This window comes from Heteronotia binoei, chromosome 14 (genome assembly GCF_032191835.1).
Source record: "Heteronotia binoei isolate CCM8104 ecotype False Entrance Well chromosome 14, APGP_CSIRO_Hbin_v1, whole genome shotgun sequence".
NCBI lineage: Eukaryota > Metazoa > Chordata > Lepidosauria > Squamata > Gekkonidae > Heteronotia > Heteronotia binoei.
In genome coordinates, this window is record NC_083236.1 from 45924373 (window position 1) to 45946368 (window position 21996).

Below are 21996 nucleotides of genomic sequence, written 5' to 3' on the forward strand. Positions count from 1 at the left end.
GACCCTAACAGGTACAATTGGAGGAGTGGGGAATCAAACCCGGTTCTCCCAGATAAGAGTCTGCACACTTCACCACTACACCAAACTGGCTCTCCACAGTGAAATGTAGAGGTTCCGGAGCTTCACTCCTGTGAGCTCTTGCCCAAAATGAGGCCTGCTCCCTTCTTTGATGGCCAAGGATCTGATGCAACATAGGGCATCTTCATGTGTTCCTATGAATGAATGCCTGCAAATTCTATCTGATCAACCTTCTTGTTAAAAAGTAGAAGTTAATCTAGCAAGTGATAAGTGAGGAAGCTGCACCCAGAAGCCCCAGTCTTTGTATCACAGAAGGCATCCATAGGCAAGGGGCACAAATCCTGACAGAATGTGCTGTAGGGCATCATCATCTACCTCATCCTCATGGATGTGACCTGGGCAAGCAAAACAACACAGACCACAGGAGCGTATTACACAGCTGAATGGTCCAACGTTGTATGCCCCCACCCCAAAACTCCTCGCCAGTTCCCTGCTCTGAGATGTAGCAATAAGTTTCCCCTCTCCATGAGGGGAATGCCAACTTGTAGCTGAGAGCTGGCGTTCTGACCCCTCTAGGCAAGGGAAATGTCTTGCTCTCTCTTTGCAGATGCAATGGAGAACATTTGTGCATGACAGAAAGGGCCAGAACACCAACTCTCAGGCAGAATAATAGCTGAGCAATCGCATTTTTACACACACACCCCCCCCCAAGTTTCTCCACTGAAAGCCACTCGAGTACAAAGAGAAATGTTAAGGGTGATGGTGTTGGGATGCAACTTCCTTTAAAAAAAAAAAAAAAAAGAGAAGCCATGTTGGATCAGGCCAATGGCCCATCCAGTCCAACACTCTTTGTCACACAGTGGCCAAAAAACCCAGGTGCCATCAGGAGGTCCACCAGTGGGGCCAGGACACTAGAAGCCCTCCCACAGTTGCCTCCCCCAAGCACCAAGAATACAGAGCATCACTTGCCCCAGACAGAGAGTTCCATCTATATTTTGTGGCTAATAGCCACTGGTGGACTTCTGCTCCATATGTTTATCTCTGAGCCGACAGAACAGCTGAGAAGTGGTATTTTGCCTCTCCCATATAGTTACAAGGGGCGTAGTGGAGCCAGATGATGTAACAGGGAGGTTCACTGTTCCACTCAGGACCCATTAAGGCCAGGGCTGTTTTTTTTGTAGCAGGAACTCCTTTGCATATTAGGCCATACCCTCCTGATGTAGCCAATCCTTCTGGAGCTTACAGTAGGCCCTGTCCTAAGAGCCCTGTAAGCTCTTGGAGGATTGGCTACATGAGGGGGGTGCGACCTAATATGCAAAGGAGTTCCTGCTACAAAAAAAGCCTTCATGGCCACCATAACTGCTTGAGTTGTGAACCCCAACTGCAGACTGTAAAGCAAACCAAAGAAATCAGGGAGTGAAGGAAGGAAGGTCATGTCCCTGTCCCTACCACGAACTAGGTAAAGCCATTCCACATTTCTACAGGAAACATAGTTACAAGGCTCACTCAGTCCGCCTGGCATCAATTGCACTATGAGGCTGGATAATGAAGAAAAAGAAGAAGAGATTGGCTTTATACCCTGCCCTTCACTCAGAGTCTCAGAGTGGCTGACAATCACCTTCCCTTCCTCTCCCCACAACAGACACCCTGTGAGGTAGGAGGGGCTGAGAGATCTTGGAGAGAACTGTGACTGACCCAAGGTTACCCAGCTGGCTGCATGTGGAGGAGGAGTGGGAATCAAACTCAGTTCTCCAGATGAGAGTCCACTACTCCTAACCACTATGCCAAACTGGCTCTCTCAAGCTTGCAGTTCAAACAATGCCTGCTGCTGGGGTGTCCTTATTTTGGAGTTGCTCAGCTTGGAGAGAATATTTACACTGGGCTTCTTTAAAATCTTCTGCATCTCAGAGCACAGAAATTATTTTCTTATTATAAGAGGTGGGAATATGATCACACATTCCCTTCTCCGGGCACATCAGAAACTCTGCTAAGCACAGTGAGGGGAATACTGCCTATATTGCAGAAAGTATCAAGGGAAGAGCTGCAGGTCTTTCGTGTGTTTAGATGTGACTGTGCGTACCTGCCTTTTTCTCAGCACTGGCAGAAGCACTAAGAACATAAGAGAAGCCATGTTGGATCAGGCCAACGGCCCATCCAGTCCAACACTCTGTGACACACAGTGGCAAAATTTTTTATATATACACTCACACTGTGGCTAATAGCCACTGATGGACCTCTGCTCCATATTTTTATCTAAACCCCTCTTGAAGGTGGCTATACTTGTGGCCGCCGCCACCTCCTGTGGTAGTGAATTCCACATGTTAATCACCCTTTGGGTGAAGAAGTACTTCCTTTTATCCATTTTAACCTGTCTGCTCAGCAATTTCATCGAATGCCCACGAGTTCTTGTATTGTGAGAAAGCGAGAAAAGTACTTCTTTCTCTACTTTCTCCATCCCATGCATTATCTTGTAAACCTCTATCATGTCACCCCGCAGTCGACGTTTCTCCAAGCTAAAGAGTCCCAAGCGTTTCAACCTTTCTTCATAGGGAAAGTGCTCCAGCCCTTTAATCATTCTAGTTGCCCTTTTCTGGACTTTCTCCAATGCTATAATATCCTTTTTGAGGTGCGGCAACCAGAACTGCACACAGTACTCCAAATGAGACCGCACCATCGATTTATACAGGGGTATTATGATACTGGCTGATTTGTTTTCAGTTACCTTCCTAATAATTCCCAGCATGGCGTTGGCCTTTTTTATTGCAAACACACACCGTCTTGACATTTTCAGTGAGTTATCTACCATGACCCCAAGATCTCTCTCTTGGCCAGTCTCTGCCAGTTCACACCCCATCAACTTGTATTTGTAGCTGGGATTCTTGGCCCCAATGTGCATTACTTTGCACTTGGCCACATTGAACCGCATCTGGCACGTTGACGCCCACTCACTCAGCCTCAACAGATCCCTTTGGAGTTCCTCACAATCCACTCTGGTTCTCACCACCCTGAAGAATTTAGTGTCATCCGCAAACTTGGCCACTTCACTGCTCACTCCCAACTCTAAATCATTTATGAACAAGTTAAAGAGCATGGGACCCAGTACCGAGCCCTGCGGCACCCCACTGCTTACCGTCCTCCACTGCGAAGACTGCCCATTTATACTCACTCTCTGCTTCCTATTACTCAGCCAGTTTTTGATCCACAAGAGGACACTGTGGCACATTGTCCCAAGTCATGTAGCACCCTACCTAAACCAGGGCTTTTTTTGGTAGCAGGAACTCCTTTGCATATTAGGCCACATCTCCCTGATATAGCCAATCCTCCAAGAGCTTACAGGCATCTTACAAACAGGGCCTACTTTAAGCTCCAGGATTGGCTAAATCAGCGGGGTGTGACCTAATATGCAAAGGAGTTTCTGCTACAAAAAGAGCCTGACCTGAACAGGACTGGTAGCAGCTCTCCAGGGTCAAATGTTGGCTGGAATTACAATTGATCCCCAGACGACACAGACCCCCCCTAGAGAAAATGGCTGCTTTGGAGGGTGAACTGTATGGCATTACACTCCACTGATGTCCCTCCCCTCCCCAAAATTCCACCCTCCCCAGGCTCCCCCTTCTCTCAAATCTCCAGGATTTTCCTAACCTGGAGTGGGCAACCCTACCAGGGTTTCAAAGAAGAGATCTTTTACATCACATCCTTCCTGATCCTTTTAGCTGCAGACTGAACCTGGGACCTTCTGCATGCAAAGCACAATGTCTATTGCTGAGCTAAGGCCCCATTCCAATGTACAGGTCTACAAAGGGATCATGCAGGGCTTTTTTGTAGCAGGAACTCCTTTGCATATTAGGCCACACACCCCTGATGTAGCCAATCCTCCAAGAGTTTACAGTAGGCCTTGTACTAAGAGCCCTGTAAGCTCGGAGTGTTGGCTACATCAGCGTGTGTGTCCTAATATGCAAGAGTTCCTGCTACCAAAAAAGCCCTGCATGTAGCAAACCTTGCTTAGCCCCGACAATGAATATTCTCAATATCTGCAAGAGGCTTGGGCCACGTCTATGCATTTCAAGACCTCTCTTAAGCCTCTTTAACATTACTAAGTTCACTGCTGGCCACTCATCCACACACCGTTGCCATCTGAATGGTTCCTTTGCTTCCCAGGGACTTAATTTTAACCTCAGACATGAAGCTGGGCAACACGTAATTTTGCGTACAGTTCGGAGAATGCACAGAAGCAACTTCAACATTGTCTGGGTTGCACAGTCAACTGAATAATAATAACCACTGTGGTTATAATTTCAGACTAGGAACCGGGGAGACCCAGCTTAGAATTCCTACTCTGCCATGAAAACTTGCTGAGTAACCTTGGTCCAGTCACACACAGGACCAGCCCGGCGCACCCATTAGACAACCTTAAGTGATTGCCTAGGATGCGGCCCTGGGGGGGGGGGGGGCGCCATATTGGATACACTCTGGGAGGGTGGGGGCTGCCCCCTCTCTCCCAGGTGATTTAAATCATGTGGAAGAGCACCCAGGAGCAGCTGCTGCTCTTCCCACACCCTGGAAAGGTCCAACCAATCAGCTGATCAGCAAGGCCTTTAAATTGTCCAGGAGGCCAGCGCCTGCTCCTGTGTGCTTTTCCGATCATGAGGGAATGCCAGCAGGGGCGGCCGGGCTGGCCTCCCCCTCCATTTAAAAAGCCCACCGACCAGCTAGTCAGCTGGGTTTTTAAATTGTGTGGGAAGGGCAGTGACTGCTCCTACCACTCTTCCTGTTCAATTTGAATCACCAGTAGGGGGCAGCCTTCAGAAACCTCCACCACTGTGGCTTGAAGGCCATGGCTGATCAGGGAAACTTTCCCTAGTTATCTTGGTTTTAAAAAATTATATTTTAATTCTATTTGGTCCCCCTTCAAGAACGTCTACAGTTTGCTGGCAGGACAGAAACATTTTAATGGCAACAAAGGCTACAGCCCATAAGCTTGCTGGACTAATTGCAGCAGCCAGGCCTTGGTTTTGCATGCATAGATGGTCGCTGTGACCATCTGGCCGTGGAGCTCAGTCAAGGACTGTTGGATACACTACACAGTGACCGCTCCCCCCCACACACACACAGCTTGCCATCTAGCCCATGGAACTGCAGCTTATCTGCACTGGCCAGCAAGGGGACCTGTCTAAAGGCAGGAGTTTTCAAACACCCATTTGCAACATACATGCTTTTAAGGCGCACACATAAATCTTCAATGTACTCTTAAAAAGAAAAAAAAGGTAAAGAAAAAAAGAAGGAAAAGCTTCTCAAAAGACGAGCAACAGAGGCAAAGCCAAGACCTAATAAACATGAAAAGCAGAGCAAGAAAACACCATATGTGAAATATGTAATTTAAGATATGGTCTATACAGGTGTCATTTCATATATAAAGAGGTGCCAGAGCTCATTAGCACAACTAGCTCATTAGCACAATTAGCATACGCCACGCACCCCTGACATCACCTGAAGTTGTACTAAATTATAGCAGTTCATCATCTACCTTAAAACTTTACTCTCATCATATTTTTAAAATTACTTTCTCCTATTGGCATGAGGAAGATTTCCATCTGTTTTAGTTCTTTCCCCCTTTTTTTGTGGGGAAAAAGATTAGAAAGTTCAGTAAAATTCTCACAGGGGGTTTGAACAATGGAGCCCAGAAGCAAGTTATTTGGGGAAGGGTAAGAAAGAAAGAGCACAATAAAATTAAGAGGTTCTGGAGCGCCGCTCCTGTGAGCACCTGCCCAAAATAAGGCCTGCCTGTGAGAGAGTCAGTGTAGTGTCGTGAATAAAGTGTCAAATTGTATCTGGAAAACCCCAATTCAAATCCTGCCTCTGTCAAGGAAGCTCTTTGGCTCACCTGAGCAGCCGTTCTCTCTTTTCCTGTCATGACAGATTGCCCAGCATTGTGGTGAGAATAAAACAGAGGTGGGGACTGGGAGAATGATGTAAGCCACTTCAGACTGGAGACCAAAGGAGGGTATAAAATATCAAAATAAATAAATGGGGGGTGAGGTGGAGAAGGGTAGGGTCTAATAGGATAGAATCAAAGGGGTTTCATATAGCAGCACCAAGACACAGTTGATGCAGCTGTGGAAACACACAGACACAAACAATTTTGTAGTCCTAGGCACACTGCAAAAAAGTCAGATCTGTTGAGCTACTGGCAACCTGCCATACATGGCAGAAAATCAGCCTTTGGCTTGGCTAGCTGCAAATTGTGCTTACCTGAAACAAAGTCAATTAACTCCTATATTAAATTAGTTAATCCCTTATGCTGGTGCAACAGATGGCAGAGAACAAGTGGACAAGGAATGGCAAAAAACCCTTTTGACCTGCCTCAGCCTGGTCACTCCCAAGGTCTAGTTGTATAGTTCGCTGCCTGCTGTCTCACAGCTTTGACACTTCCTAGAAACTGGTCTCCTCCATGGTCACTCAATGCTTTTGTGCAGGAGAACGTTGCTCCATGACTTGTGTTAAGAACATCAGAACCAGTAGTCCATCAAGTCCAGCTTCCTGTCTCACACAGTGACCAACCAATTCCTCTGGACGTCCAACAAACAGGGCATAGAGGTCAAGGCCTTCCCCTGATGTTGCCTCCAGCTTCTGGAATTCAGACGCCTCTGAATGTAGGGTTGCCATCACCCATCTGGTGGGGAGATTTGAGGGGCATTCCAAGGGTGGGTGGGGACATCACAGGTGGGGGTGCTCTGGTTTTCTGGGCAAACTTTACGGTTAAATTGGGCTTAAACCATAGATTTTGCCTAAAAACCAGTGTGTCTCCCATGCAACATCCCTGTTTAGTGAAGGGGTTTCCCCTGCTAGCCAACTCTCACAGGAGCATTCCTTGCCCACCTTCTGCACACTTGGAGGTCCAGCGCAAAGGAACTGAGGTTGTTAAACAATGCGGATGGATGCAATGGCAGCTGCTGAATTGCACAGCACAAGACAACGCAGCCCAGGGATCAGCCGCACTTTGAACAGACAGTTCCCCCAATGCAATCCCACTACAAAGTATCTTTTGTCAAGAAACCTGCCAACTCCAACATTCAGCTGACTTCATCCTCTTCACCGTTTCTCCTGCCAAAATTAGCAGGATTTCGGTGCACACCTGTGACTTCCTCTTCTTCCCCCCACCCTTAATCCCAAACACAATACCTTTTCCTCCCAGCCCTGGGATGCTTTGAACATAAGAGAAGGCATGTCGGATCAGGCCAATGGCCCATCCAGTCCAACACTCTGTGTCACACAGTAGCCAAAAAACCCAGGTGCCATCAGGAGGTTCACAAGTGGGGCTAGAAACCCTTCCACTTTGCCCTCCTGCCAAGCACCAAAAATATAGAGCATCACTGCTCGACAGTTCCTACAATATGCTGTGGCTAACAGCCACTGATGGACCTCTGCTCCATATTTTTATCCAATCCTCTCCTGAAGCTGGCAATGCTTGTAGCCGCCACCACCTCCTGTGGCAGTGAATTCCACATGTTAATCACCCTTTTATCCGTTCTAACCCAACTGCTCAGCAATTTCATCGAATGCCCACAAGTTCTTGTATTGTGAGAAAAGGAGAAAAGTACTTCTTTCTCTACTTTCTCCATCCCGTGCATGATCTTGTAAACCTCTATCATATCTTTGGGGTATGCAAGCATGCAGAGGAATGCACCTGTGTTCCTCTGCCACAGAAAAACTCTGCTGGCCAGGGGGGCAAAGCTGCTGGTTCCGTTTCCAGACTTCAGCACACAAGACCTACCTACTCTGGACCCAAAAGGCATCCATCTCATCCAGGGTTGGCCAACCTTGCTTAACGTAAGAGCCACACAGAATAAATGTCAGATGTTTGAGAGCCACAAGACAGGGAGGGAGGGAGATGATGATGATTGATAGATGATAGGTAGGTAGATAGATGGGTAGATAGATGATGATGTTGTAGACGGACGGATGGATGGACGGACAGAGAAATGATAGATTATATATAGACAGACAGACAGACAGATGGATAGATATGGAGATGGATAGATGGATGGATGTGGGGAAGGGGTAGGAAGGAAAGGAAAAGATGGAAAGAACTCCAAGCTGCTGATTGGCTTGGCTTTGAAAAATGATTTAAAGAGCCAAATGCTTTCTCCAAGCTAGCCAATGGGGCGGTGGGGGCTTCAAGAGCCACACAATGTGTGTGAAAGAGCCACATGTGGCTCCCAAGTGGCAGTTTGGCCACCCCTGGTCTAATCCAACATGCTGTTTACAACAGCCAACCAAATCCCTCTAGCAAGCTTGCAAGACATCGACTGTTACTTGCCTCCAAATGCCTGGTCAGTGGGGAAAACAGGATATAAAGGTTTTAATAAATAAGCATGCTGGGGGCATCTGGCAGCCAAGGCTAACTCAGCACATGATGAGGAATTTCATATAGTTAAGGGTGTGCTGCCACTTCCTTGGGGTCACTCCCTGAGCCACCTGCCAATCACTTTCATCAAATCACGCAGGGTTTCTAATATTCAACTCTGCTTCTAGTGTTCCAAAGAGGGGAAATCAAGAGAAGGAAATTAGGGTTTTTTTGCTGACAAATCGTGTCAGAACAACCCATTCTGACACTTTCATTGCAGGGCAAAGAGAGAGCCTGCACTGAAAAAGGACATCGCTTTGACTGATAAGAAGAATAAGAATCTTCAGGGGTTGCATCACAGCCCAGAACAATCACGACTATTTGGCTGTCATCTGCAGGCACACAGACACATACAAGGGAGGTGCCAATACCCCATGTATTTACTGTTGGAAGCAGTGTTCCCTCTAAGCTAAGTTAGGGTGAGCTAGCTCACAGTTTTTTAGCCTCTGGCTTACACATTTTTGTCTTCACTCACAAAAAATGGCCCCAGAGCAAACTAATTTATGCAGTAGCTCACAACTTTAATACTAGTAGCTCACAACTTTAATGCTTAAAAAAATAAAAGGTAAAGGTAGTCCCCTGTGCAAGCACCAGTCATTTCCGACTCTGGGGTGACGTCGCATCACGCCGTTTTCATAGTAGACTTTTTACAGGGTGGTTTGCCATTGTCTTCTGAAGTCATTTACCCTTTACCCTCAGCAAGCTGGGTACTCATTTTACCGACTTCGGAAGAAGGCTGAGTCAACCTTGAACTGGCTACCTGAATCCAGCTTCTGCTGGGATCGAACTCAGATTGTGAGCAGAGAGCTCAGACTGCAGTACTGCAACTTTACAACTCTGTGCCACAGGGCTCCTTAACTTTAATGCTAGTCACTCACAAAGTAGAATTTCTGCTCACAAGACTCCACAGCTTAGAGGGAACGTAGGTTGGAAGCACCTGGTGTAATGTTCCTGTGCCTCAGACCTCCAGAAGAAAGTGACTCCAGAGTAGGCAGGGCAGGCAGGAATACACTAAGAGTCTTCCTGTTTACTCTCTACTGTCACAGTCTCCCTGTGACATGCAGATGAACTCCTAGGGAAAAGCAACTTCCTTCTGTCTTCTCTCTCTCCATCTCCCAGGCATACCAGATAGGGAGCCAGGATGCTCTTCTCAGCATCCATCCCCATCTGCCAGGTAGATAGCACAGGACCAGTCTCCTTCTCTTGTCCTGCACTATCTGACATATATTTTTAGAATAAAGTAGATATTGTTTTGTTTCAACTTGAAACAGAGGCTCTGTGTAAATTTGCAACCACGTGGTCTGTTCTGATTCAACACCAGCACTGCTGCATTAAAGTCTTGAGCGCTCTGCTAACCAAAGAAGAAACTGGACCAACCAGAACCAGTACCCTGCCCAGCATCTACTTACCCTTACATACCTCACTTTTCTCCCAAACAGGAACCCAAAGCAGCTCCCAATCTTGTTCTCCCTTCCTCCATTTTACCCTTACAGCAACCACCCAGTGAGGTAGGCAGAGTTGATAGGATATAACTGGCCCAAGGACACCAGGTTTCCATTTGCGCCGCAAAAGTGCCGGGACTTTCCGGCTCTTCTGGGTGCTCCGCGGCAATTAGTGCGAAATCCGCGCAGATCCTGCGCGGTGAAGAGGGTCGTCGCTGCTGATTAAGGTGAGTGCGAAAACGACCCTAGTGAGGTTCAATGACAGAGTGGGGACTTGAACCCAGGTCTCTCAGATCGTAGTCTGATGCTCTGACCACTACACAACGCTGACACCATTTTCCATGCCAGTTTTCCACAGCTGCATGACAGGAAATAGGCTCGGAGCTTTGAGTGTTCAGTCTCCTTAAAGTTTCCCTGAAAGACGCAACAGCCAGAAGTTGTTACTCATAGTTGTTCAAGGGGCTCCTTTGCAAATGGGAGTTAGCTAAGAGCAGCAGGTATCCGTTCCATTGCTGAGAGAGCTTTGTTTCTGAGCAAGGAGCCTTCCCCTGACTTAAAAACAGGCCCGTAGCCAAGGCTTTTTTAATAGCGGGAACTCCTTTGCATATTAGGCTACACCCTCCTGATGTAGCCAATCCTCCTGGAGCTTACAGTAGGCCCTGTACTAAGAGCCCTGTGAGCTCTTGGAGGATTGGCTACATCAGGGGTGTGTGACCTAATATGCAAAGGAGTTACCTGCTACCAAAAAAACCCTGCCCATAGCTAACCAGGGAGCCATGGGGCCTGGTCCCCAGGCAATTTTTTTTGGGAGAGGGCCTTACCCCCATCCCCTCCCTCCCCAACCCAGGGCCACCTCTCCTCTCCTCCTGTGGGATTTAAATCACGCAGGAGGGGTGCCCAGGAACAGCTGATTGGCTGGCCCTTTAAATAGTGCGGAGAGGGCAGCGGTTGCTCTTGCACACCATTCCCACACAATTTAAATTGTGCAGGAGGGGGAAGGGAGAGGGGCAGCCTCCACTTCTCCAACATACTGTTCTCACCCTCTGCCCCCCTTCCCCTGTGGCCCCTAGCTACGGGGCTGTTTAGGAGGCTCCGAGTGCATCTTCCATTAGAAGAAGGCTGCTTCAATCCGAGGAAAGAGCCTCCGCTAGCAGAACGGATCTGTAAGGCCCTCCAACCCCGGAACTGCATTACCTGGAGTCTCTGTGTGTGCACAATTTGGAGGCAAGGATCCCCTAATTGCACCCTTGTGTGAAATGCAGCGTGGTCCAAAAGCACGCTGATTCTGAAGCTGCAAGCTCCAAGGAATTTACTTTCTAGTAACTGTGCTTTGGACAGCTCCATTTCAAGGAGCTTCGTAGGCACCTGCCTGCTAATTTCTAATCTTCTGAATTTGTGCCAGTGTTCAAAGAAGAGATAGTATGCTAATGTAACACAGCGATTAAGAGCTATTTGGTGGAAACTCTCCGGTTTGATTCTCAGTGTAGCCGCAAAGAACCTGGCCTTAGGGGACTCACTGGCTCTCTGCCCTCTGAAAGCAATGCAATAAAACTGACCCGCCTTACAAGCAGTGTTCCCTCTAAGCAAAACCTACCTGCGCAAGCACAGTGCATGGATAGCCACAGCTTATTGTTGGAACTCTGTCTGGGGGCAGTGATGCTCTGTATTCTTGTGCTTGGTGGGGGGGCACAGGGGAAGGGCTTCTAGCCCCACTGGTGGACCTCTTGATGGCATTTGGTTTTTTTGGCCACTGTGTGACACACAGTGTTGGACTGGATGGGCCACTTCCTGATCCAACATGGCTTCTCTTATGTTCTTATGACACTTGGAAGAGCCTCTGTTTTGCAATTGGCAGGGGCTGTGGCTCACTGGACAGAGCCTTTGCTTTGCATGCAGAAGGTCCCAGGACCAATCCCTGGCATCCCCAATTAAAAGGACCAGGCAATAGGTGATGTGGAAGTGGAGATGTCGGGGATTGAACTGAGACTTTCTACATGCCAAGCAGATGCTCTGCTACTGAGCCATGACCCCTTTCCTTCAGCAATTCTCTCCTTCCTCAGCACTTTTGGGAAGAAAAAGCAAACCTTTTGGTACATTTTTTCCTGATCTCAAACCATGCCCCCCCTCACTTCTGGCACAGAGGAAGGATGCCCGCCTCTGCCATCAAAGGAACATGAGTGGGAGGTCTGAGCTCAATCTTTCTTTCAATTTTATTATTGCCTAGATATTTATACCCTGCTTTTTTCTCTAATGAGGACCCAAACATTGTTCTCCTTGCCTCTGTTTTATGCTTACAGCAAACCTGTAAGGCCGTTAGAGAGTGACTGGCCCAAGGTCACTCAGCAAGTTTCCATGGCAGAGTGCGGATTTGAACCTGGGTCTCCCAAATCCTGCTCTTAACCACAATGTCAAGGTTCTCCAAGGCTCTGTTGAATGGCCCTTTCCACCCATCCACCTAGTCTTTGTAGGGTCCCACTTGTACAAATATTAATTAATATATAGCAAGATTACAGTTCAGATGATTTCCACATGGGGACAAGCTTGTGCAGTTTCATAAGAACATAAGAGAAGCCAGTCAAACACTCTGTGTCACACAGTGGCCAAAAAACCAGGTGCCTTCAGGAGGTCCATCAGTGGGGACAGGACACTAGAAGCCCTCCCTCTGTTGCCCCTCCCCCCAGCACCAAGAATACAAAGCATCACTTGCCCCAGACAGAGAGTTCCACTTCCATCTATACCTTGTGGCTAATAGCCACTGATGAACCTCTGCTCCATATTTTTATCCAATACCCTCTTGAAGCGATCTATGCATGTAGCTGCCACTACCTCATGTGGCAGTGAATTCCATGTGTAAATCACTCTTTGGGTGAAAAAGTACTTTCCCTGTTGCTCTTGTGGCTGCCGATACAAGGAAGTAGCAATAGGGCTTCCACATGTTAGATTTCCATGCAGTTCCCTTATCCCTGCCCCCGCCCAGTAGTGGCCATTCCCTCTCTCCCAGGTCACTGGGGCTTTTTTCAAGTTTTTTTTTTAAATGGGAATTGAATATGGTTATATTTATATAACGCTGTAACAAGATGAACAACACAACCCTTGAATTTCCAGCTTTCATTTAGATCAGGTAAGTCTCTAGCCGCTTCCACTGCAGAGAAGATATGCTCTTCCTCTTACATCTCCACAACTAAAAGGGCTAGACTTTTTTTTTTTTAATAATGAAACCTGGGAATGTAGGGAACCTGTTAAACATATTCTTATAACAGTAGAGCGATATAGCAAAAGCCAAATTATGATTTTTAAAAAATTATTAAAAACATCCAAGTAACAGGAGGAAATTGCCCCCAGGAGGACAGTGTCAGGGGAAATGGCTGCCATGGGGGTGGGAAAAATCCCACCTATCCAGACTTTTCAGCAATCCTTCCCCGAACTTCACAGCAAAGCAGGTTTGAGAAAAAAAGAAGAAAAGCTGGAGAAACCCCAGGAGGTGTACAAATGTACCGCAACACTTTGGGGAAGCAAGACCGCCCCCCACCTCCATACACACACTTCCCAACAGCACTGAACGTGAGCCAAATAACCGACGCGGAAATTTGAAGATTTCGAGGGAAGTGTGAACCATAATCAGATTTCAGAGAATTCATAAAATGCCAGCAACACGGTAACTTTGTGTGGGCTCCACCCAAGGATCGCCTGAGTTGGCTATGATGATGTTGGAGCGTTATGCTCCGATACTCTGCTGTTTGATTATTACCATCATTATTCCATTCTTGGGCCGATAGTTGTTTTAATTTGTAGAATGTGCCCTTGCCACCTACGATGTATATTTTATTGCCTCTTGGTATACTGGTTTTATTGTAGTTTTTGGTTTCTAATCTGTAGGTTTGTAATTGTTGTTTAATTTATGTCGTGATCCGCCCTGAGCCCATTTGCAGGAAAGGGCGGAATAGAAGCCTGTAAAAATAAGTCAATAAAATAATTCAGATTGCCAACTCCAATTTGTGAAATTCCTGGAGATTTGGGGGCGGCCCCTGGGAGGACAGAGTTCTGTGGAGACGAGGGAGCTTGAGACTTTAGAGTTGCCATTTCCTCCAGGGGAACTGATCTCTGAGATCTGAAAATCATTCCAGGAGAACTCCAGGCCCCACCTGAAGATTGGCAACCCCATGTTACACAGCCTTCAGGCTTCACTCAACAGACCTTTCAAGGCCATTTCTGCTGCTCAAACAGAGATACCAAATGACGGCCATTGCAGAGGCACCAAATTCCACTCCCCACTCGACACCTGCCAACGCAACACATTGATGCTTGCACGATCTGGGTACACACATTGCTTGCAGCAGGAATGTATCCCAGACCAATGCCCCCTTGAGATAAACAAGTATTTTCCTGTAGTCCTCAAATATCCTGCTGGGTTGCTCTAAAAAGTTTCCCCCACCTTTTCTGATTAACTTCTTGCATACTGCCAAGGGGTTAAACTATTTTTCTATTGATGGACCCATTGACCAGGGAAAGGGTTTCTCCAAGAGCTGACCATACCTCCCTCTCCTTCTAAATGGGGAAACCTATCCGAATAAGGCCCCAGATCTTCCAAGGCCTTTAAACAGATTCGGCCACTAGGTCCTTGGAAGAAACAAACAGCGAATAGGGTGTTTTTAAAAAGAAAAATCCTCAGCTTTTCTAGAAGAGGCAGCAGCCAGCTCATGCAGCAAGTCCCATCTTCGCCCCAAATCCTCTGATTAGCCATAAACATTTCCCTGAGGAGGCAAATGTATGCATGCAGATTGGGATCATACAGTATCTCCTCCCCCCCAACAGACTGCAGTTTTCCTGGATTGGGCACCGCCAGGATTCTCCCCCCCCCTTTTCCCTGCAACACCCAGGCAATAAACAGAAGCAGCCAAGCCCCGCTTCTCCAGCCCCCCCAAATGCAGCAGCATCTCTCCTTCTGATATCAACACCCTTGTCCTCTAACGCAGCGCTGGCCGGTGGAGCAGACAGACAGCTGCCCCTCTCTTCCTTTAGTCTTCCAGCCGGGGCTGCAAGGAGCAGCCAGGGAGACATTTGTCCATCACACACACACACAACGCCCCCCCCCCCTTAAGCCTCGTGCATTTGCAAAAACGAAAAAGCTGCAAGGCGCGCGGGGGGGGGGGGGGGGAGAGGGATCTTACATTGGGCTTGCTGGGGGGCTGCCTGTTCCTGCGGTTGGGCCTGGGCCTGGCTCGGGTGTAGTGCTCCAGTTTCTCTCCAGCGGTCGGCAGGTCCATAAGGGACGGCGCGGCGGGCTCTGGGCGAGGAGGAGGAGGAGGAAGCAGCCGGCTCCCAGCCTCAGCATCCTTTGTGGAGGCAGGGCGTGACTTGGCGGAGGAGGCACGGCTGAGTGACAGCAGCCCAGCAGCGGCCCGGGGACTCCCCGGCCTCTCCTCCGCAGCCCCCTCGACCTTCACCTCCAGCTCCCCCACACCTGGAAGGGAGAAGAGGGACGAGGGGGGGAGAAACCCTTGGAGATGCCTGCCAGGCAGCGGCCGCCCGCCCGCCTGCCCCCCTTTGCAGCTGCAGCAGCGCCACCGGCGTCTCCCCGTCGCAGGCAGATTTGGTGAGCCCCGGCGACTTTATAGCAAGAGGCAGGCTGGGCTCCCGCTGCTTAATGCGCTCCGCGCCTGGATGCGCCAATGAGCGAAGGACGAGGAGGAGCAGTCCAGGAAGAGCGCCACAGCAGCCCCTCTTCGGGACCGGCTGCCGGGCGGGGGAGCACAGCACTCGCACCCCTGACCTCCCCTCCCCACCCCCTCAGTCTCCAGACAGACCCAGCCTCCCTCTGGCTCGGGGTGACCAAACTTGCTTAACATAAGAGCCACATAGAATAAATGTCAGAGGTTGGAGAGCCGCAAGACATCAATGTCAGATGTTTGGGAAAGAAGGTGGTGAAGGGAGAGAGAGGAGGAAAGAAAGCAACTTTTAGAAAGCATTCTCCAAACCAGCCAACAGGGTGGTGAGGACTTCAAGAGCCACACAATATGTGTGAAAGAGCCACATGTGGCTCCTGAGCCACAAGTGCTCTAGCTGAAACGCTGACAGGGTTGTTGTTTCTTCTTCCTCTTCCTCCTCCGGCCCAGATCGTGTTTGGAGGAATGGCTAAGATGTCATTACAGCCTGCAGATCCAACCCAGAAAGGGGGCTGTGCACTGGCCGGCCCTCCTGTGGATGCCTGCATGGGCTGCTCTTTCTCTCTCTCTTTTTTAGCAGCCTCAGGATTCCCACAGAGCAGGAGCCCCCCCCCCCGCCCTTTGCAAAGAACTTAAACCCAGCTCTGTCCTGACTCTCCACACCCAGCTACCTGCTTGAACACATGAAGCTGTAGTCTTACCCTGAGTCCGACTGTGGGATCGGTCACATCCACTGCCTAGGGGGCAGCTGGGTTAATTCTGTTACAGCAGTAGGGGTGGCCAAACTGGCTTAATGTAACAGATGGTTGAGAGCTGTAAGTCAGGAAGGAAGGAAGGAAGGAAGGAAGGAAGGAAGGAAGGAAGGAAGGAAGGAAGGAAGGAAGGAAGGAAGGAAGGAAGGAAGGAAGGAAGGAACTGCATTCTCCAAGCTGCCAGCTGGCTTGGCTTGAAAAGTAATTTAAAGAGACAAATGTCCTCTCCAAGGTGGCCGATGGAGTCGTGGGGGCTTTGAGAGCCACACAATATGTGTGAATGAACCACATGTGGCTCCAAGTCGCAGTTTGGCCACTCCTGTGTTACAGCAAAATAAAAGTCCAGTGGCACTTCAATCACTAAAAACATTTATTTCAATAGGGGCAAGTCTCAGCTCTCTTCCTTAGCTAACAGACCCACAGAAATTCAGACTGGAATAAACATTGTTTGTCGTCTAACGTGCCACTGGACTTTTATTTTATTTTGCAAACAAGGTCAACTCTGGGCACTGGAGGTCTTTCACATCACCATCCACCTGATCCCTTTAACCAGAGATGCTGCCAGGACTGTTTGCATATCAAGGAGATGCTCCGCCCAAGAGCCACAGCTTCACTCGCCTGTGGACAGCAGACAGGTCCTGCCAGGTATGCACGGGCACAAGAAAACAGCCCTGGAGCGAGTGGAGCCAAGTGATTCTGACAACTCTGTAGGCAGGAACAGACAGGGAAGTAAAAGTGGCCCTGTGCAAGCCAAGCTGCACGGACCCTGTGGTACTGCAGGCCACTGTTCAGCGGTGCAAACAATAGATATTGATTAGCCCATCCGTTGCTTCTTCCTGAAAACTGGCAGCAATGAGGAAAGGACAACAGGTGAGTTGACATCTGCTACCATTGCCGATGAAGGGTCTGAGCCTAACGCAGGGGAAACCAAACTGAGACTTGTGAGCCCTTTGTGACTCTTTCACAAATATTGTGTGGCTCTCAAAGCCCCTGCCACCCCTGTTGGCCAGCTTGAAGAAGGCATTTGCCTCTTTTAATCGTTTCTCCAAGCCAGCCAGCGGCTTGGAAAATGCGTTTGAAGTTAATGTTGCTTTCCTTCTACCTCTACCTCCCCCCTCCTCATCTATCCACCTGCCTGCCTTCATGTCTTGCAAATCTCAAGCATCTATTCTATGCGGCTCTTACATTAAGCAAGTTTGGTCACCCCTGCAACCAGGGCTCTGATGAATGTACCTGCAGGACATGTGTATTCTTGAACAAAACTGTCAACTTCATGCTAATTCTTAGGCGGCATTCACCTAAAATGTGTGACATGTGAAGAACACTTTCCAGACTAGTTCACCCACAAACACCGACAAGAGAGCCCGTTTGGGACTGTTGGTGCTTCATCATATCGCTCAATAGGGTATACATAAGCCTTACTATTGATGCGGGACATTGGCAGAGGGCTCAGGTAGCTGTCCCATTTCCATGTTGTTGTCATTTTGTGCTGCAAAGGAAGGAGAACAATAACTTAGGATTCTCACACAGTTAAAGAACTCTTAGTGGATTAACCATATGGATTTTAACTGATTAAATCCATATACATTTGCTTACAAATAAATTGCTCCTGAAGGAAAAGAAATCATTCCTGCTTTCGGTGCACATAGCAGGCACCCTCTCAGGAGTGGCACTCCTTCCTACTATGTGAAAGTGCAATAGGAATACTTCTTGGGAGAGCTGTTCCCTCCTGTATGGATAAGGTGGAGGAAGAATGCCACTTCTAAGAGGATGCCAGCCACTCATGAATTTATAAGACTTTTAAATATATATATATATTAAATCAGTTGTCTACTCAGATTGGCAGCAGCTCTCCAGGGTATCAGGCAGAGGTCTTTCCCATCACTTACTACCTGGTCCTTTCAAACTGGAGATGCTGGATATTGATGCTGGGACCTCAGGATCCTGTCCAGAGTATTTCAAATTGTCCTGGACCACCCCGTGCATAATCACAAAAGGAACCTGCAATCACGCTCACACACTGAGGACTGAAAGCTCCACACCTCCTTGCCTGGGAAGTCCTTCTCAGCAGCCGTCCATAGACTTTCAGGCCTTTCCAGCAAAGCGGACCATTCTGCATTGCCCATCTGCAATTCCTCATCAAGTTTCAGGAGGTCCTTTGCCTGAAACAGTGAAGGTTTTTAAAAAGTATTCTTTTGAACAAAATTCATTGGAGCGTTTGGCAGGCACAGCAGTGGCTCCTGCTGAAGGAATCAGTTCTGCCTCCTGCCCTTTCCTCTGGAGGACTAAGAAGAACTGACTATGGCTTCATCCTAGTACAGAAGGGCAGTTTAGGAGGCTTTAACACAAGCCAATGGGTGATGGAGCCTCCCCTCCAGCAAAGCACCAGAGTGAAAACCTGCACCAGGTTGTCAGCCCTGAGAACTGCCTAGGGCAGGAGGAGGAGGAGGAAATGATGATATTGGATTTATATCCTGCACTATACTCTGAATCTCAGAGTATCAGAGCAGTTTACAATCTCCTTTATCTTCTTCCCCCACAACAGACACCCTGTGATGTCAGTGGGGCTGAGAGCTCTCCCAGAAGCTGCCCTTTCAAGGATAACCTCTGCCAGAGCTATGGCTGACCGAAGGCCATTCCAGAAGCTGCAAGTGGAGGAATGGGGAATCAAACCTAATTCTCCCAGATAAGAGTCTGCACACTTAACCACTACACCAAACTGACTCTCCAACCCTGCAGAGCTTGTGGCCACTCTGGGGATTTTTGTGAGTAATACCCTCATCAGCTACTAATGCCCTTGTGCCCATTTGGGGTCTTGGTGCCTGGAACTCACCAGCTTTTCCTGAATGTTTGTCAGCTCCTCCAAAGTCTTTTCGATGATACCTCGAGCAACGGCCTCAGCGACTGACTGCTTGATCCCCCTTCGAAGGACGGAGATGGTGTTAGCACAGGGCAGAGCAAGGCTGTGGTTCTTGTGATGTCAAATTTTATTTGAAGGCTTTGGGGTCAGGGGTATTTGAGCTGCTGCCCTACAAATATTTATTTATTATTTTATTTTATAGTTCTATCCCGGCCTTCCCAAAAACAGACCATGGGCCCTGCCCTGGATAGTCCAGGCAAGCCTGATCTCGTCAGATCTTGGAAGCTAAGCAGGATCAACCACAGCAAGTACTTAGATGGGAGACCTCCTTGGAATACCAGAAGTTTGGAGGTAGGGGCAGGCTTTATTCAATCACCTCTCTGAATATCCTCCAGGTCCCAGGTAGGGGTCACTCTCCAGAGGTCGACATGACTTCCAGATGCAAACACTCTCTCTCTCTCTCTCTCTCTCTCTCTCTCTCTCTCTCTCTCTCTCTCTCTCTCTCTCTCACACACACACACACACACACACACACACACAAAGAAGACCGTAGATTTAGACCGCACCCTGCTCTCTGAATCAGGGTCTCAGAGCAACTTACAATCTCTTTTATCTGTGAGATGGGTGGGGCTGAGAGAGCTCTCCCAGAAGCTGCCCTTTCAAGGACAACTTCTACAAGAGCTATGGCTAACCCAAGGCCATTCCAGCAGCTGCGTGTGGAGGAGTGTGGAATCAAACCCGGTTCACCCAGATAAGAGTCCACACACTTTGCCACTACACCAAACTACACCAAATAAAAATATTAAAAACACAAATATATATGGGCCCTATCCCACTGTAACTATTATTTCAAAGAAATGTAGGGATTTTTATTTGGTGAGGTGCTGAGAATTCTCTCTTACACAGAACTACATTTCCCAGGTTTCCCCAGAAGAAGAGAATGCCTGTTAAACACGTTTAAGTCTGTCATGTAGATATGCCCCAGGAGCATAAAGGGCTGTCATAAAGATTTATCCCCAGACCAGAGCAGGTAAGAGACCTTCACTGCCACGGAGACAGCTTTGCTGGCTCATATTATCAAGACAGGAGGGGTATAAAACATGCAGTCCAAACCCCCAGAGGGCGAATGGTGCTCACACATAGGAGCATAAAGGACAGTTCTAGGAAACCCACCTCTCCCCAGCACAGCTCCCTGTTGCGAAGCTGTACACTGTGCAAGCTGAAAATCAAGGAGAAACACGGCCTGCGGGTAAAGCCTCTTTCTCCTTCTCCAAAGTCAAATGCTGGGGAGTGAGAAGGCTGGCTCTGGTGTTTGCTTTCAAACCAAGCAGGCTTTTTTTGCCTAGCTGTGAAGAGTGAGGTTAACCTATCACCTACATTTGTTTCCGGTCCACTTCTGCACGCAGCTGGGCCAGGAAGACTCTCTCCGGCACCCTGCGGATCAGGTGGTCCCGTAAGCTGCTTTTCTGCAGGAGTTTTGGGCACAAACTCTGTACAGTATCCAGCATGGTCTGCACGAGAGCCTGCCAAAGAAGCACAGAGAGACAGGCCAGGACAAAAGAAAGAGTTGGATGATGAAGAAGAGGAGATTGGATTTCTACCCCGTCCTTCACTCAGAGCAGCTTACAGTCCTCTTCCTCTCCCCACAACAGATACCCTGTGAGGTTGGTCAGACTGAGAGAGCTCTGAGAGAACTGCTCTTGAGAGAACAGTGACAGGCCCAAGGTCACCCATCTGGCTGCATGTGAAGGAGTGGGGAATCCAAGCCAGTTTCCAGATTAGAGTCTGCTGCTCTTAACCACTACACCAAACTGGCTCTCCACAACTTCCTTTTTTGCTACTCTTGACCAGGGGTGGAATTCTAGCAGGAGCTCCTCTGCATATTAGGCCACACCTGATGTAGCCAATCCTCCAAGAGCTTACAAAAAAGTGCCTCGTAAGCGCTTGGAGGATTGGCTACATCAGGTGTGGCCTAATATGCAGAGGAGCTCCTGCTAGAATTCCATCCCTGCTCTGTCTTGACCATAACAGGAACCTAATAATGTACAGTGCAAAGCATCGATTGTAGGTGATGGGTCACCTACTTCTCAGAACACATTTCTAAAATAATGTCCACATTTTGGTGAACATGATTATGGAAAAATTAACTCAACTTCTGAGAGTCACATGAAGGGTGTGCACAGAGAGGACTGAAGCCCCAGTGTCCCATCAGCAAAGAATCTGCTGCTTTCACATGCATTCAAATAATGCACTCTCAATGGACTATAGCAGGGACCCCCAATGTAGTGCCCACAGACACCTTCCCTGGTGCCAACCAAGTGTTTTTAGAAGGTGGGTGGGGCCAGGTGGAGCTTTTGCCCAGCAAAGCTTCTGATTGGCCACTGGAGATTTGATTGGCTGTGCAGATTTTTAAAGATGTTGCTTTGGCAGAAGCCGCAACCACAATGCAAGGAACTTCGCTGTGTGACTGGTCAGCTGCAACAGTCATTTTGTGGCAGCCATTTTGTTGTTGCACCCATCATGCTGGTGTCAGAATTCCAAAGGTGCCTGCAGGCTCAAAAAGGGTGCAGACCCCTGCACTGTAGCAATCATTTTATGTATGAAACATAAAATGCAATTCAGTTGCAAACAATTGCTATTGTGCACTGAGAGTGTGTTATCCAACGATGCAGGGAAAAGCGTGTGTTATCACGCTTATCTCTGGATCAATAAGGACTAGAAACATTCTTTAAAAAAAAAACAAGATAGCAGGTTTTTCACAATATCAATTTCCACACCAAACACTAAGCTTATGTAGTATAAAACTGCAGACAGTATTATTACACAAAGCCAACAGATTCCAGTGCCGGATTAAAAC

The 21996-nt window shown here is 48.2% G+C and overlaps 2 protein-coding genes across 2 annotated transcripts in view; both read right to left on the reverse strand.

The window, feature by feature from the left end:
* LOC132582302 (capping protein, Arp2/3 and myosin-I linker protein 2-like) overlaps nt 1–17762 on the reverse strand; it is a 42333-nt gene extending 24571 nt beyond the window's left edge. The window contains exons 1-2 of the mRNA XM_060253839.1: nt 17702–17762; nt 15033–15325 (exon numbers count right to left, since the gene is read on the reverse strand). Of these exons, the coding sequence (XP_060109822.1) occupies nt 15033–15325; nt 17702–17762 (354 nt within the window). The remainder of the gene's footprint in view (nt 1–15032; nt 15326–17701) is intronic.
* Nucleotides 17763–20512: 2750 nt separating this feature from the next.
* Nucleotides 20513–21996, reverse strand: part of LOC132582303 (capping protein, Arp2/3 and myosin-I linker protein 2-like) — a 47927-nt gene continuing 46443 nt past the window's right edge. Inside the window, exon 25 of the mRNA XM_060253840.1 lies at nt 20513–20662. Coding sequence (XP_060109823.1) covers nt 20513–20662 — 150 coding nt within the window. The remainder of the gene's footprint in view (nt 20663–21996) is intronic.